This window comes from Phyllobates terribilis, unplaced genomic scaffold (genome assembly GCF_046119375.1).
Source record: "Phyllobates terribilis strain yellow unplaced genomic scaffold, ASM4611937v1 Scaffold_4__5_contigs__length_816908805, whole genome shotgun sequence".
Classification (NCBI taxonomy): domain Eukaryota; kingdom Metazoa; phylum Chordata; class Amphibia; order Anura; family Dendrobatidae; genus Phyllobates; species Phyllobates terribilis.
In genome coordinates, this window is record NW_027362764.1 from 813898218 (window position 1) to 813914759 (window position 16542).

A 16542-nucleotide genomic window follows, 5' to 3' on the forward strand; every position below is an offset into this window, starting at 1 on the left:
CTAATCATTTACTTTTACCAGCAAAGAGTAGAGTCAAAACCGACTAGGCGACATCCCGTTTCCAATCTGATTTGACCAACTTACCTTAAGTTTTCTGGAACTGCCTGCACAACTGATTTATATCAGTGGACGCAGATCAAAGAAAGCTTGAGAAATTATGGACACATATAAAGACTATTATTACTGAAGAAGCCAGAAAGCCGACAAAAAAAAGTAGAAGATACCTCCGCAGCCATGGTTAACAGAGAGACCCTTAAGATCTTCAAAAAAAGATGAATGGCAAAAGGTAACAAGCAGGACGCAGACATCAGTAAAAGACTAAAGAGAGCCATTCGAGCAGACAAAGAACTTTATTACCATAACATATGTACAGAGATAAAGCAAACATCTGAGGGGCAAGAGCAGGAAGGCATACCTAAGGATCAAAGAGATAAGACGAAAGTTTCAGCCAAGAGTGGGCATGTTGAAAGACGCCAACGGGAATAAACTAACTCGGCCAGAACATATCAACGAAAGATGGAGTGAATACGCGGAGCACCTCTACAAGAACGACTCAGTGATACGGGAAGAAACTGAGTCTGGAAATGATAGCCAGCCAAACATCCTGAAAGACAGTCATTGCTGCGATAAAGCTTCTGTCAAACAACAAAGCTTCTGGATGTGACAATATTCCAATAGAGCTAATAAAGTCTTCTGAAGCGGCAGTTGATTTCATCACATGCCTGTGTCAACAGATATGGACAACTGGTAAATGGCCCAAGGACTGGACAAGATCCGTGTTTATTCCTATTCCGAAGAAGGGAGATGCTACAGACTGTGGAAACTGTCGGACTATTGTGCTCATACCTCATGCCAGCAAAATACTACGGAAGATCCTACAAAAAAGGCTACACTGATAAAGAGCCTCCGAAGGAACAAGGAAGATTCAGAAAAAGCAGAGCAACAAGAGATGTGATTGCCAACATTGGACGGATAATGGAAAAGGCCAAAGAAAACAGCAAGGAGATCTATTTTTGCTTCATCGACTACAGCAAAGCCTTCGACTGTGTTGAACACCAGGAACTTTGGAATACCATGGAAGGTTTGGTTGTGCTGAACCATCTAATCAGTATAATTAGGAACTTTTACATCGACCAAGAAGCAAGAGTCTGAAATGAACATGACGACACGGCACTGTTCAAAGTAGAGCGAGGCATCAGACAAGGCTGCATCCGGTCACCATTCCTCTTCTTATGAAAAAGAAGGAATCAAAATTGCTGGACAAATTATCAATAATCTTAAATACGCAGATGCTACAACATTGATAGCAACAAGCGTGGATGGAATGAAGGACCTATTACGGAGTGTCGAGATGGAAAGCTCAACATGGGACTTCAACCTACTTGTATCAATGATCACATGCAGCGATGACATCGGAAGTCAAAAGGAGAATAGCTATGGGCAAATCAACAATGAAGTCCATGGACAAGGTCTTCAAATCTAGAAAAATTTCACTGGTAACGAAGACATGGCTCTTACATAGTCTGGTGTCTTTTCTGTGGTAACATATGGATGCAAAACCTGGACGATAAAGAAACAAGACAGAAGAGAATCAACGCCTTCAAAATGTGGATCTGGAGAAGGATGTTATCAATACCATGGATGGTAAGAAGAACAAACAAATCAATCTTGGAACAAATCAAGTCAGCCATGTAACTCGAAGCAAGAATAACCAAGTTATGACTTGCCTACTTTGGAAACATCATACGAAGACAGCAATCACTAGAGAATTACATCATTGTTACGCTCGCGCCTGGACTGACGAGCGTGATTAGTGATCCCACTGTACCATGAACCGAGGAGTGCCTGGAGGGGCGTAACGAAGTATCAACCCGATCCGACCAAGGTCGCACGGCTGCTCAGTCGACTCCGTGCACCAGGGAGGAACCGAGCAGAGGGACCAGGTGCTACTCCAGGTCAGGCTCCGGACACGGCTGTTGACCCACACCAGGGAATGCAGGAACAGGCAGGTTAGCTGGTATGCAGACAGTTGGGTACTGGCAGGCACGGCTGGTATGACAGCAGGTGGGTACTTAGCAGGCACGGTTGGTATGAAAGCAGGTGGGTACTGGCAGGCACAGCTGGTATGCAGACAGGCGGGTGCTGACAGGCATGGCTGGAATGCAGACAGGCAGATACTGGCAGGTATTAACGCAGGCTGGATAGGGACCAGTACAGAGTGGGATACAGGAACAGAGCCGCAGGTGCGGTAGACTAGCAGAGTAAAACCACAGGAGCGGTGAACAAGCAGAGCGGCGCAAAACCGCTGGTGCGGTGAGCAAGCAGAGAGGAGCAAAACCGCAGGTGCGGTGAACAAGCAGAGCGGAGCAAAACCGCAGGTGGGGTAAACAAGCGGAGCAGAGCGGAACCGCCGGAACGGTGAGCAAGCAGAGCAGAACAGAACCGCAGGTGCAGTAAACGAGCAGAGCGGAACCACTGGAGCGGTGAACGAGCAGAGCAGAACAGAACCGCAGGTGCGGTAAACAAGCGGAGCAGAGCGGAACCGCCGGAGCGGTGAACAAGCAGAGCAGAAGGTGAAGGCAGATAGGACAGGGCTCTGTTCACATGGAACAGACTGGAAAATACAGGCAGATGGTAAGAACACAGGAGGTAGATACAGAGGCAGGGAAAGGGGACAAGCAGAACCAGATACACACAAGGTACTTACAATGAAGTAGCGAGTGGACATAAAACTCACAAACAGAAGTATAGAGACAACGAGTTGGAGTTAGGTGCAGGTTGATACACTGCAGGAAAAGGGAAGGTATGGACATAGAGAGAAACAAGTAACGGGCTAGGACATGTTCAGACAGGAACTGAACCGGGAACAAGATACAGGAACGAGCCTGGGAACTCGGCCCCCAGGGTGGCGGAAACAGACTAGAAGTCAGAGATACAGGTAGCGGCCCTGGGTACTCAGCCCCCAGGGTGGCAGAACAGACTAGATACAGGACAGGACCTGGCAACTCAGTTGCAAAAGACAAACTGAGTGAAAGTGTTGCTCAGGCACCTCCTACTGGGTTGAGGGGGTTTAAGTATCCAGTGACTCACAGCAATAGGCTGGGGATGCATTAGGACTGTGCACACAGTAGCTATAAGAAACGAGCAGAAAGCCGCGCCGACGCCCTAAGCAATCAGACAAGAGACATGGACAGAGCAGGTACTGGAGCAAACAGTGCAGCATGGACTGACAGGTAAGATTGCGGTCTTGCATGGTGGGAGGTGGTGCACCATGCAAGCACGCCGCTAGGGATGTTACAATCCTGGTCGAAAGAATACAAGGAACAAGGCGAAGAGGAAGACCAGCAACCCGATGGCTTGATACTATTAAGATAACAGCGGGGAGGGGGGGAATATTTAAATTAAGCATATAGGTGGGCATTTCTTGGCGTCGCCCAGCCTAGAAAAACGGATTGAATAAAAAGAGATTTCTCTGCAATCAGACCTGTAATATGGGCCGCACAGGTAAGTATAGATTCACATTTCTATAACCTGTATGCCCATATTAGACGTCTGATAACACCAAAGGGGTGACAAATTCCCTTTAAGCCGGTTATTGGAGAACTCAGTGAGCATATGGTATATACACCTCTAATTCCAATGCATGGCAAATATGTATATTCCCCTGGTACGGTCACATACAAGTGAAACAATAACAAAACTAACTACTTGCTGCCATCACCAATCGTTTATAGGCTGATTGGAGACCCGACAGGTAGCGTATGGCTTCGGGCTGCGGTTTACAGGACAAAAGGAACAGAACTATTAAATGATATATTTAATCCAGAAAGATAGGCAGTGTTTATAAAAAAAAATATGCAAAAGGTTTTGCAAAGGGGAGAAAACAATACAGCATATACAATTACATTACATAAAATAAACCGGATTAACAAACGAAACTTGCTTAACCTGACATCACAGCAATGGCTTCAGATTTATGGAGGAAAACACTCCTAAAGAAAACGTCCGTAAATGTGATTCATTCCTTCACGGCGATGTATATTCCAGCATTGAACAGAACTCCTCATAATTTGCCTTGTCTTTTTATCAGCACCTAAGTTACACTCGCACACCTCCCCTTGATGACTCACAACAGGGCTGGTCATGGGATGTGGCTTCAGTTTCAGAAAATTATGAAATTCCCAACATTCACAATATCTTCACACCTGACGATCACAGACATTCAATATCAGTCATATTTTTTGTGGAGGATTTTTCTTTTCCATAGATAGGAAACATGGCATGGCTGTTGTCAGCTATCTTGTCACTATTAATTTGTGGCTGATTGACATGTCTCACAGTTATGAAAAATATACATATTCTTCCCTTGTTAGTCCTGAAGCTGAAAATGTATGTCCCATCAATATCTGATCAGTACTAACCCCAATATTTATAACTGTACATTGGAGAGACAAAGTCTGGGGAGGTTCTTGCATCATAACAGCTTATCTCTCTTCAATCCACAAACCCTAGACTCTGTCTGTCTCCCACAATAGATATCCTGCTTCAACCATTTGGTCACCGCAGGCAGTCCCATCCTCAAAGGGGATTTTAATTAGTTTTGTCACTTCTTGGCTATACGTAATTTTCTCTCTTGCCATATGTTAAACTTATGGTCCTATTAACAAAACGGTTTTAGAGTGTAATCTTTCTCCTACTAGGGATTCTGCGTGAGGGTGGTGGGGGTCTTAATTTTTCTATGACATGGTTCAAAAGCTAAATCTAGTGTGGTAAAAAATTGTATGGTAAAAGAAAAAGTGGCAATGGATGTGGTAAAGTAAAAGTAAAGAAAACATACCATGGCATCTGGCACTAGAAAGCAGGAGCCACGAGCAGCAGCAGCACTGGCAGTAGGCGTCTGGGTAGTAGGACTACCAATCGCAGGTCAGAATTGGCAACCTTTGCCTCATATCAGAGGAAGCTGAGAGCATTATGGAATATATGTCACATGAGTCGTCTCATAGATACTAGACAAAAATTCATCACTCCAGATAGGTGTAATGGTGACATTTATTATAAAAAGCGATCCAGAATGGTGGTAAACGTTTCGGTCGCTAGCCGTGCCGCCGCGGTATCACACCCACTGAGCTCCTAGTAGTCTCAACATTGCAATCTGTTTACTGACCAAGGTCTATTGCTGACCAAAACGTTTACCGTTCTGGATTGCTCTTTATAATAAATCTCACCATTACACCGATCGGCAGTGACAAATTTTTGTCTATATATCTACGGGACAGGATCTTATTTGTGCACCCATCCACAAAAGTGCTGTGGCCATCTTGTCTGACATGAGTCATCTCCGTTCCAGCAGAATTTTTCCTCTAACATCGGCAGTCATTATGAGTCCATGTTCTGGTCAGTCACTTCCTTCGCCACCGCAACAGTCAATCTTTCACATTACAGATTTTAATTCCCATCAGTGATTTATCTCTTCTGCCCCTTGGTTCCCTAAGCCACAGCACAGGGCCTAAGGAAGATATTTTTCCAACAACAAGTTTTTCAGTGGATGTATTGGATAAGAACAGTCAGCGTTTGATCTTGGAGGAAAAGTGGGCAGAGCACATTGAAGACGTGACTCATAGCTGCGTTGGTGGTGGTAGCAATGGTGGCAGCCAAGGAGTTACTGCTACTCTGAGCCAGGGCAAATCTAGAGTTGGGAATCAGGAGGGGGGCAAAGAGGTCAGGACATTTCTTACACCGAAACAACTGTCAGCCGAGTCAATGATGATGATTATTGTGAGATGGACATGACCTAGGATCCACATTGGGATGTCGAGGAGGAGGATGGTGGCATAGGTGATGCAAAGCTGGACATGAGCCAAAAGTTATAGGGGCAAAGCTGATTTTTCAGCCCTTCTGCCCAAGGCAGATTTGCTGCTTCTGCCCTCGGCTTGGGAAAGATCTGCTTCTTCTGCTGTCAGCTCTGGGCAGATCTGCTTTTTCCTTTGCTGACTTCTCGAGGCAGATGTGCTTCTGCCATCAGCTCAGGGTGGATCTGCTTCTGCTCTCTCTTCGAGACAGATCTGCTGCTTCTTCTGCTGTCGGCTGGAGTGGATCTGCGTCTTCTGCCGACAGCTGGTGGTAGATCTGCTTCTTTCTCTGCCGACTGCTTGGGGCGGATCTGCTTCTTCTGCTGTTGGCTTTAGGCAGATGTTCTTTTTCTCTGCCGTCGGCTTGGGGCGGATCTACTTCTTATTTTGCCATCTCCTCAGGGCGGATCTGCTTCTTCTGCTGTCTCCTCTGGGCGGATCTGCTTCTTCTATCTTCTGCTCAATGCAGATCTGCTTCTTCTGCTGTCTCCTCTGAGCGGATCTGCTTCTTCTTCTGCTGTGTCCTTTGGGTGGATCCGCTTCTTCTATCTTCTGCTCAATGCAGATCTGCTTCTTTTGCCTTCTGCTCAAGGCAGATCTGCTTCTTCTGCCTTCTGCGCAAGGTAGAACTGCTTATGTCTTCTGCGCAAGGCGGATCTGCTTCTTCTTGTGCCTTCTGCTCAAGGTGGATCTGCTTCTTCTTGTGCCTTCTGCTCAAGGTGGATCTGCTTCTTCTTGTGCCTTCTGCTCAAGGTGGATCTGCTTCTTCTTGTGCCTTCTGCTCACGGCGGATCTGCTTCTTCTTGTGCCTTCTGCTCAAGGTGGATCTGCTTCTTCTTGTGCCTTCTGCTCAAGGCGGATCTGCTTCTTCCTGTGCCTTCTGCTCAAGGCGGATCTGCTTCTTCTTGTGCCTTCTGCTCACGGCGGATCTGCTTCTTCTTGTGCCTTCTGCTCAAGGTGGATCTGCTTCTTCTTGTGCCTTCTGCTCAAGGCGGATCTGCTTCTTCTTGTGCCTTCTGCTCAAGGCGGATCTGCTTCTTCTCGTGCCTTCTGCTCAAGGCGGATCTGCTTCTTCTCGTGCCTTCTGCTCAAGGCGGATCTGCTTCTTCTCGTGCCTTCTGCTCAAGGCGGATCTGCTTCTTCTCGTGCCTTCTGCTCAAGGCGGATCTGCTTCTTCTCTTGCCTTCTGCTCAAGGCGGATCTGCTTCTTCTCGTGCCTTCTGCTCAATGCGGATCTGCTTCTTCTCGTGCCTCCTGCTCAAGGCGGATCTGCTTCTTCTCGTGCCTCCTGCTCAAGGCGGATCTGCTTCTTCTCGTGCCTTCTGCTCAAGGCGGATCTGCTTCTTCTCGTGCCTTCTGCTCAAGGCGGATCTGCTTCTTCTCGTGCCTCCTGCTCAAGGCGGATCTGCTTCTTCTAGTGCCTTCTGCTCAAGGTGGATCTGCTTCTTCTCGTGCCTTCTGCTCACGGCGGATCTGCTTCTTCTCGTGCCTTCTGCTCAAGGCGGATCTGCTTCTTCTCGTGCCTTCTGCTCAAGGCGGATCTGCTTCTTCTCGTGCCTCCTGCTCAAGGCGGATCTGCTTCTTCTCGTGCCTCCTGCTCAAGGCGGATCTGCTTCTTCTCGTGCCTTCTGCTCAAGGCGGATCTGCTTCTTCTCGTGCCTTCTGCTCAAGGCGGATCTGCTTCTTCTCGTGCCTCCTGCTCAAGGCGGATCTGCTTCTTCTAGTGCCTTCTGCTCAAGGCGGATCTGCTTCTTCTCGTGCCTTCTGCTCAAGGCGGATCTGCTTCTTCTCGTGACTTCTGCTCAAGGCGGATCTGCTTCTTCTTGTGCCTTCTGCTCAAGGCGGATCTGCTTCTTCTCGTGCCTTCTGCTCAAGGTGGATCTGCTTGTTCTACGTTGGGTTCGGAGCAGGAGATGATGCAACTGTTGCCTGAAGGATCAAGGAGGTGGCAAGTCTTATGTGCGGTCGTCTAGGGTGTGGGAGTTCTATGTGAAGGTTCTGAAGCCCTATGATAGAGCTGTAGATGTCCTGGCATACATCTACAAGAAATTATGGCGCTCAGTCTGCACATATAGTGGCATTACCTGCTCCCATGGGCAAAGCAAATAGGCCTCCTCCTCATGATCAGCTTTCTGGTAGCCAGTCGGCATCCACAAGTAGTGCTTGATCATTGTCTTCATCCTCCTCTTCCTCCGTTGCGTCTTCAGATAGTCAAATGTGTGATGTGCGGCCAGAAAACTCAACTCCCATATGTCCCTGTTCACCACATTCACTGCCATGTCACGTGAATTGTCCGGCCTTTTGGGAAATGATGGCTGCGCTCAGCCTTGACTGCTCATCACTATTTCTGGAAAGCCTGGCTTGATGTGAACTCTCATGGCAGATACCGTTGACTGCTCCTAGTAACTCCTGTACTGAACTCCACCAAAAAACGGCAGCAACTTTACATGTTTTCACGGCCCACCGAGTGGTGATAACTTAGTTACTTGTTCTTCAGTCACCGCACCTTACATAGGGAGCAGCGGGAGGTTGAGATCCTGCACATGAGTCCAGAATAGTGACTGCAGCTCTGGAGGATGGTAACAGCAGAATAGTGACTGCAGCTCTGGAGGTGACTGGAAGATGAGAGATGATATAACAGCAGCATAGTGAGTGAAGCTCTGGAGGATAAAACACCATGTGCCAGCAAAATAGTGACCGCAGCTCTGGAGGATGGTAACAGCAGAATAGTGACTGCAGCTCTGGAGGATGGTAACAGCAGAATAGTGACTGCAGCTCTGGAGGTGACTGGAAGATGAGAGATGATATAACAGCAGCATAGTGAGTGAAGCTCTGGAGGATAAAACAACATGTGCCAGCAAAATAGTGACCGCAGCTCTGGAGGATAAGACACGATGTAACAGCAGAATAGTGACCGCAGCTCTGGAGGTGACTGGAGTATAGGATGTGAAATAACAGCAGGAATTGATCATCCAGGTGGATGTGGAGTTTCTGTGCATAACTCTGAGGTTGATGGGGCATATCTCCTCCATACAGGACCTGAAGCAGACACTCTCTCAGGAGCTGGACTTCGAGAATGAGGGAGAGAATGCTGAGCGCTGTGCACAGGACCTCCGAAAACTTCCCTATGTGTTAATCCCCCGCGTACACTGGGATTATACCAGCAAGGTAGGAGGCCCCGTCACCCTCCACCCCTGTCCATAAACCTGTCATTACTCATACTATATACGGAGAAAAGGATTGGCCTGCACGTCCTACTCACTAAATTCTGTATATTCATTCAATCTCATTGTTACCGGGCTCATCTACCGCCGCCCCGATGGATAACCTCCAGCTTCATCGCTCCCAACCAGGTGTATGGCCTCCGGCCCCCTCATCCCTGACCTGGTGTATACATGGCATGTAAAAGTTTGGGGACCCCTGGTCAAAATTACTGTTATTGTGAACAGCTGGGCGGCACGGTGGCTCAGTGGTTAGCACTGCAACCTTGCAGCGCTGGGGTCCTGGGTTCAAATCCCACCAAGGACAACATCTGCAGGAGTCTGTATGTTCTCCCCGTGATTGCGTTGGTTTCCTCCGGGTTCTCCGGTTTCCTCCCACACTGCAAAGACTGATAGGGAATGTAGATTGTGAGCCCCAATGGGGACAGTGATGATAATGTCTGTAAATTGTCTGAATTGTAAAGCGCTGCAGAATATGTTGGCGCTATATAAATAAAAAGATTATTATTAGTAGTAGTTTTATTATTAACAATTAAGCAAGTTGATGATGACATGATCTCTAAAAGGCCTAAAGTTAAAGGTGACACATTTCCTTAGTATTTTAGGCAAAAAAAACATATCATCTTTTTACATTTTAAAAATAATAAAAAGGAAAATCGGCCAATGCAAACATTTGTGCACCCTTGGAGATTTGTGCTCGGATAACTTTGACCAAGGCTTCAGACCTTAATTAGCCTGTTGGGGTTGTGGCTTGTTCACTATCATCGTTAGGAAGGGCCGGTGATGCAGATGTCCAGCTTTATATAAACCTCCTCTAACCTTGTGCCAAAAAACAGCAGCCGTGGGGTCTTCTAAGCAGCTGCCGAGCTCTGAGAACGGTGGAGGCCACAAAGCAGGAGAAGGCTATAAGAAGATAGCAAAGCGTTTTCAAGTTGCCCTTTCCTCAGTTCGGAACAGTGGAGGTCAAGATAAAGTTTGGAAGACCAAGCAAAATTTCAGTGAGAGCTGCTTGTAGGATTACAAATCAGAACCCAGCTTGACTGCAAAACACATTCAGATAAATTTATCAGACTCTGGAGCTGTGGTACGTTGTTCTACTGCTCAGAGACACCTGCACAAATGGGGCCTTCATGGAACAGTCATCAGAAGAAAACCTCTCCTGCGTCCTCACCATAAAATTCAGCGTCAGAAGTGCAAAAGAAAATCTAAACAAGACTGATGCATTTTGAAAACAAGTCCTGTGGACCGATGAGGTAAAATAGACCTCTGTGGCCACAATGATCCAAGGTATATGTGGAGAAAAAAGGGCACAAAATATCAGGAAAAGAACATCTCGCCAACCATTAAGCATGGGGGAGGATCAATCATGCTCTGGGGTTGTGTTGCAGCCAATGGCACAGGGAACATTTCACAGGTAAAGGGAAGAATGGATTCCATGACATTTCAAGAAATTCTTGATGCAAACATATCTGTAAAAAAGATGAAGATGAAATGAAGATGGCTTCTACAAATAGATAATGATCCTAAACACACGTCAAATTCCACAATAGACAACTTCAAAAGTGCAAGCTGAAGGTTTTACAATGGCCCTCACAGTCCCCTGATCTGAACATTGAAAATCTGTGGCCTCAAAATAGCAGCGGATGCAAGACGCCCCAGGAATCTCACAGAACTGCAGGAATTCTCCAATGAAGAACGGATGAAAATCCCTCAAACAAGAATTTATAAACTCTTGTCTGGCTACAAAGAGCTTTTACAAGCTGTGATACCTGCAAAAGGGGGCGCTACTAGGAACCATGCAGGGGGGCACAAACTATTGCATGGGCCCTTTTTCCTTTTTGTAATTTGTAAAATGTAAAAGATGAAAATATATATATTTTTTTGTCTCCTAAAATACAAAGCAAATGTGTCATCTTTAACTTTAGGCCTTTTAGATCATTTCATCTTCAGCTTGCTTTAACTGTTCACAATAACAGGAATTTTGAGCAGGGGTGCCAAAAGTTTTACATGCCACTGTAACCTCTGGGCCCCTCTCCCCCGGCCCGGTGTATAACCTCTGGGCCCCTCTGCCCCGGCCCGGTGTATAACCTCTGGGCCCCTCTGCCCCGGCCCGGTGTATAACCTCTGGGCCCCTCTGCCCCGGCCCGGTGTATAACCTCTGGGCCTCTCTGCCCCGGCCCGGTGTATAACCTCCTCCCATGATATTTCCTCCTCCCGAATCTTCACAGGATGGATAATTTTGCTAATGATCTGCAAATGGTGAAAAAATGGAAACAAAATTCCAAAACCTTTGGACTTATTAATACGAACGTCATGCCCAAAAATGGCAGCAAAGGCCGAGCGTGCTTCACTGGGGTCATTAATGGTCGTCCGAGGAAGGTTCTGCCACTGAATGTAGAAATCATCAGGATCTGCTGCCGACAGCTCCTGTGTAATCACCGACCAACGATGTCCCCGATGTGTTTGATGGAGAGAAGAGCGGAGAGGCTGCAGCCGCGGGAGCAGGTTTAGGCCACACAGCTACTCACCGGAGTACGAGGAACATGTGGTCGGGGTTGTGTTAAAATAAACAGCTGTTTGGAAACGTCCACACCATTGGTCCACCATGGAAACATGTCCACACCATTGGTCCACCATGGAAACATGTCCACACCATTGGTCCACCATGGAAACATGTCCACACCATTGGTCCACCATGGAAACATGTCCACACCATTGGTCCAACCACCAAATCAATCTACCACTGACGTATTGATGACTGGGAATGGAGGCTAGAGCGTTCCGGGAATGGAGACTAGAGCTTTCCGGCTACATGATTTCCTCATAATTTCAGGAGCAGGACTGGGGTGACGTTCTCGTGAAGCTTCGTCATAGAGTTGTTGCCCACGTGGCCTTGTCAGATTCAAAATATAGCGCAGATTGTGTTCTGCAAGTGAAATTAGACGTCACACACCAAGAACAAGGTATCAGGGTCTACACAAACCTATCAGAGGTGCTGGAACGACATTAGACTACAAGCCAGACGTCCAGCTACAGGTGTCCGCGGAACTCGGCCATCGCTCTCACAGGCTGTCATGATGCAGTGCAAGACTGCAGTGGAGGCTGGAATGGAGGCCTGTCCTCTTCAGCGAGGAGCTCAGCATTTGTCTTAGTTACAATGATAAAAGGAGATTAGTCTGTAGACCATATAGGCAACGCCGTAAGAGGCCTCTATAAGTGTCCCAGGAGGCGTTCTTCCACACGACACAAGGTGACATGTTCCTCACGCTGCTGTGAGCGCTTGCGTTGCCTGAACCTGTTCCCTTGGCTGCAGCGTTTCCAGACTTGTCTCCATCGAGCACATCGGGGATGTGATTGGTCGGTGATTACACAGGAGATGCCGGCAGCGGATCCTTATGATTTCCTTCCTCAAGAATAACCTCATTGACAGCAGTTGAGGCTGGAGGTGCCAGGATTTCTGCACGAGGCTCAGACTCCAGACTGGAGGATCCAGAGGATTTGATCATGTTGTCTCCATCATGTACGGATCAGTGACCTCTTCATCCTGTGATCTCCATCATCCACCAATTCTTGGAGTACAATTTCAGTGCTGAGGAGGGTTTATTAAGCAGAGTACCATGAAGTGAGGAGACCCCCTAGAACCATAAACGTCCCCACATTCCCAGTGTCTGTGGACTGCGCTGCCTGTACCTCCGCGGTTGGAGCAGACTGTCTAAATGTCTGTCTGTTTTCTTGCAGCGGGTCCTGACAGCGGACTATTGCGAGGGCTGTAAGGTCAGCAGTGTGGAGGGCATTAAGCAGCAGGGCCTGGAGCTGAAGGATGTGAGTACCTGGAGGACATTGCATAAAACAGGTGCCCCCTGCTGGAGAAGCCCAGCTATCTGTTGTTGCCTTGCGGAGCATAAATCCTGGCCTCCATTGGTTGTGGAGGAGAGATTCCAGAGTCTGACCCTTGTGAGGAGGATACTCGTGGTCTCTCATGTCTGACCATGCATTGAGGATGGCCGTGCAGAAGCTGCTCATGGCGTCTCCAGCAGATGGGTGCCAGGATTTGGGTTTTTTGGCTCATCTGGCAGTTGATGGTTCTGCATCAGCTCCAGGTGACATTACTATGAGGTCAGGGGGAGTGTTCTGTCCCCACGAATCGCTCATGTATGGCCAGATTCTGCCGCCCTTCGCTGTGTGTCTGCCCACTCTCGCCGGCTGTTATCTCGTATCCACCACGAGTTGGTCATCTCTGCCCCTCTGGATGTCTTCATGTCCAGTCAGTCATCCCTCTCCGTATGGGGGGCTCTGATTTTCCATTTTAGTTTGTTGCTTTTATCTGTTGAAGATTTTTTTCAGGTGGCTGAAAAAGTGATAAAAGTTTTTGCCGAGCAGATCTTCTTCACGGGATTCATCCACGCCGACCCTCACCCTGGAAATGGTAATTCCCATTCTTCCAGATGTTTTCTGCATGGTGGCGGTAGTTATTGTGGGATCGTGCGGTGGGATCGTGCGGTGGCATGTGCTGGCCACTCTAGGACGCGCTTTACACTTACTACTCCTTTCCCCCATCTCTTTCCAGTGTTGGTGAATGTGGGTCCCGATGGGCGAGCTCGGCTGGTCCTGCTTGATCATGGACTCTATGAATATCTGAGTGAGAGGTAATAGGTGGTCCTGGCTTGTCTCCTGTTTGTCATACTCTTCTTTTGCTTTGTGACATCCTTGTGTTGTCTCTGGCAGAGACCGCACCGCACTCTGTAAACTTTGGAGGTCTATTGTACTGCGGGACCGGCACCGTATGGAGGAATTCTCTGCTCAGCTAGGAGTCAAAGGCAAGTGAATAGGGGGTCCCTTCTAATGTCAGACCTGTTATCGGGTGGTGCAGACACTAGTAGGATGGCTGATGTCTCACCAATGAACACCTCTCCAGGTCTGGAAGAAAGCATCATCTGATCATGTGCCACCAACTGTAGTTTTCTGGTGTGTGCTCTCTCAGAATAGATGAATAGCAGCACAGGAAAAAGTCATGGATGCTGCCAGCTCTTCAGTCTGTCCGTGCAGGGGTCCCGGAAAGCATTCTGGCCTCGGCCATACAGAACATATGACTCTTCAATGTTCTTCAACTGTCCATTGGTGAATCGTTGTATCCTGTCCTCTTGCTGTGTCTCACATCTAGGACAGTTTGACATCTATGTTAGTGGTGAACAAGTCTTCTTGTCTTCCCTGAAGATTACTTCCTGTTCTGTGAAATCCTCCTGCAGCGCCCCCTGTCACTGACAGGGACACTGGGCAACGCGCTGACTCTGGAAGAGACCCAGTATATGCACGATATGGCCAAGGAGCACTTTGATGACATCATGCGAGTTCTTCGTGCGTTACCGCGGCCCATGCTGCTCGTCTTCAGAAACCTGAACACTGTCCGCTCTCTTAATGTAGGACTGGGGGCCCCGGCTGACCGCTATCTTCTCATGGCCCACAGGTGATTAGTGGTATCTGAGGCTGGAGGAAGGGCGGTCGCATAGAGCACAAGCATCGATCGTTGGTGGTGCCTGAGGCTGGAGGAAGGGCAGTTGCATGGAGTGCGAGTATCGATGGTTGGTGGTTCACGAGGCGTGGGGGAGGGGGGTTACATGGAGAGCAAGTGTCGATGGTTGGTGATGCCCGATTCTGGAGGAAGAGCGGTTGCATGGAGAACAAGCATCGATGGTTGGTGGTGCCTGAGGTTGGAGGCAGGAAGGTCACGTGGACAGTGAGCGTCGATGGTGCTTGAGACCGGAGAAAGGTCGGTTGCATGGAGAGCAAGCGTTGATGGTTGGTGGTGTCTGAGACTGGAGGAAGGGCAGTCACATAGAGCACAGGCGTCGATGGTTGGTGGTGCCTGAGGCTTGAGGAACTGCAGTTACATGGAGAGTGAGCATCGATGGTTGGTGGTGCCTGAGACTGGAGGACGGGCGGTCACATGGAGCACAAGCGTCGATGGTGCCTGAGGCTGGTGGAAGGGAGGTCGCATGGACAGTGAGCGTCGATGGTTGGAGGTGCCTGAGGCTGGAGGAAGGTCGGTTGCAAGGAGAATAAATGTCGATGATTTGTCGTGCCTGAGGATGGAGGAAAGGCTGATGCATGGAGAGTGAGCGTCGATGGTTGGTGATGCCTGAGGCTTGAGGAAGTGTGGTTCCATGGAGAGTAAGCATTGATTGTTGGTGGTGCCCGAAGCTGAAGGAAGGGCGGTCGCTTGGAGAGCAAGTGTCAATGGTTGATGGTGCCCAATGCTAGAGTAAGGGCAGTCGCATTGAGAGCGAGCATCGATGGTTGGTGGTTCTTGAGGCTGGAGGGAGGGTCCGTCACATGGAGCACAAGCATCAATGGTTGATGGTGCCTGAGACTGGAGGAAGTGCGGTTGCATGGAGAGTGAGCATCGATGCTGTCACGCCAGGTGTGGGAAAGACTTGCAACACAGAGGGAAGAGGGGAAGGGAGTCCAGACACTAAGGAAAGGGGAAAGTGGAGACCTCCTAGTCTAGTCTAGTGTCACCCTGTCTCAACTACCGTCCCTATATTGCTTCTTCAGCAATCGCCGCACGCGTTCCTCGCCCTGTCTTCCCCTGGCGTATGGCTAAGGCTAGGGATGGGAGGAAATGAGCACTAGTCGATCTCCACTAAACTCTAGACAACAAGGGTAGACAAACGGGGAGAATGCTTAGCTTTAGACGACTCCAGACAAATGCGAACTCGGCCTCAAACTCCAGAGAGGACGAAGTACTGCTCCTGCTAAGCCTTCACAAGTAGAAGTGAATATAGCTGGCACCTCCCTCTCAGACACACCAGGTATTTATACACCCAGGCCAGGGAGCTAATTAACCAGAGGGAGGTAGCCGCTAGGTCCTAGAGACAGCCTCTCATCGAATGAAGAGGTCTGTAATGCTAAACGTAGAGATCTCCTGCAACCAACTGCAGGGCGACTGTCTGTCACCTCTGATACACCCGTGACAGATGTTTGGGGGTGCCTGAGGTTGGAGGAAGGTCGGTTGCAAGGAGAGCCAGCATCGTTGGTTGGTGGTGCCTGAGGCTGGAGGAAAGGCGGTTACATGGAGAGCGAGTGTCAATGGTTGGTGGTGCCTGAGGCTGGAGGAAGATCGATTGCATGGAGAGCAAGCGTCGATGGTTGATGGTGCCTGAGGCTGGTGGAAGGGAGGTTGCATGGACAGTGAGCATCTATGGTGCCTGAGACCAGAGGAAGGGCGGTTGCATGGACAGTGAGCATCGATGGTTGCGGGTGCCTGAGGCTGGAGGAAGGTCGGTTGCAAGGAGAGCAAACGTCTATGATTGGTGGTGCCTGAGGATGGAGGAAAGGTGGTTGCATGGAGAGTGAGCGTCGATGGTTGGTAATGCCTGAAGCTGGAGGAAGTGCAGTTGCATGGAGAGTGAGCATTGATGGTTGGTGGTGCTCAAAGCTGGAGGAATGGCGGTCGCATGGAGAGGAAGTGTCAA

The 16542-nt window shown here is 48.7% G+C and overlaps 1 protein-coding gene across 2 annotated transcripts in view; it reads left to right on the top strand.

Moving 5' to 3' along the window:
• Positions 1-16542, top strand: part of ADCK5 (aarF domain containing kinase 5) — a 99359-nt gene that overhangs the window by 70474 nt on the left and 12343 nt on the right. The window contains exons 8-13 of one of the 2 annotated variants that reach the window (XM_073680129.1): positions 8886-9017; positions 12809-12892; positions 13415-13496; positions 13638-13716; positions 13796-13887; positions 14285-14534. In XM_073680129.1, the coding sequence (XP_073536230.1) occupies positions 8886-9017; positions 12809-12892; positions 13415-13496; positions 13638-13716; positions 13796-13887; positions 14285-14534 (719 nt within the window). The remainder of the gene's footprint in view (positions 1-8885; positions 9018-12808; positions 12893-13414; positions 13497-13637; positions 13717-13795; positions 13888-14284; positions 14535-16542) is intronic. The other variant, XM_073680130.1, reaches the window with a different exon arrangement.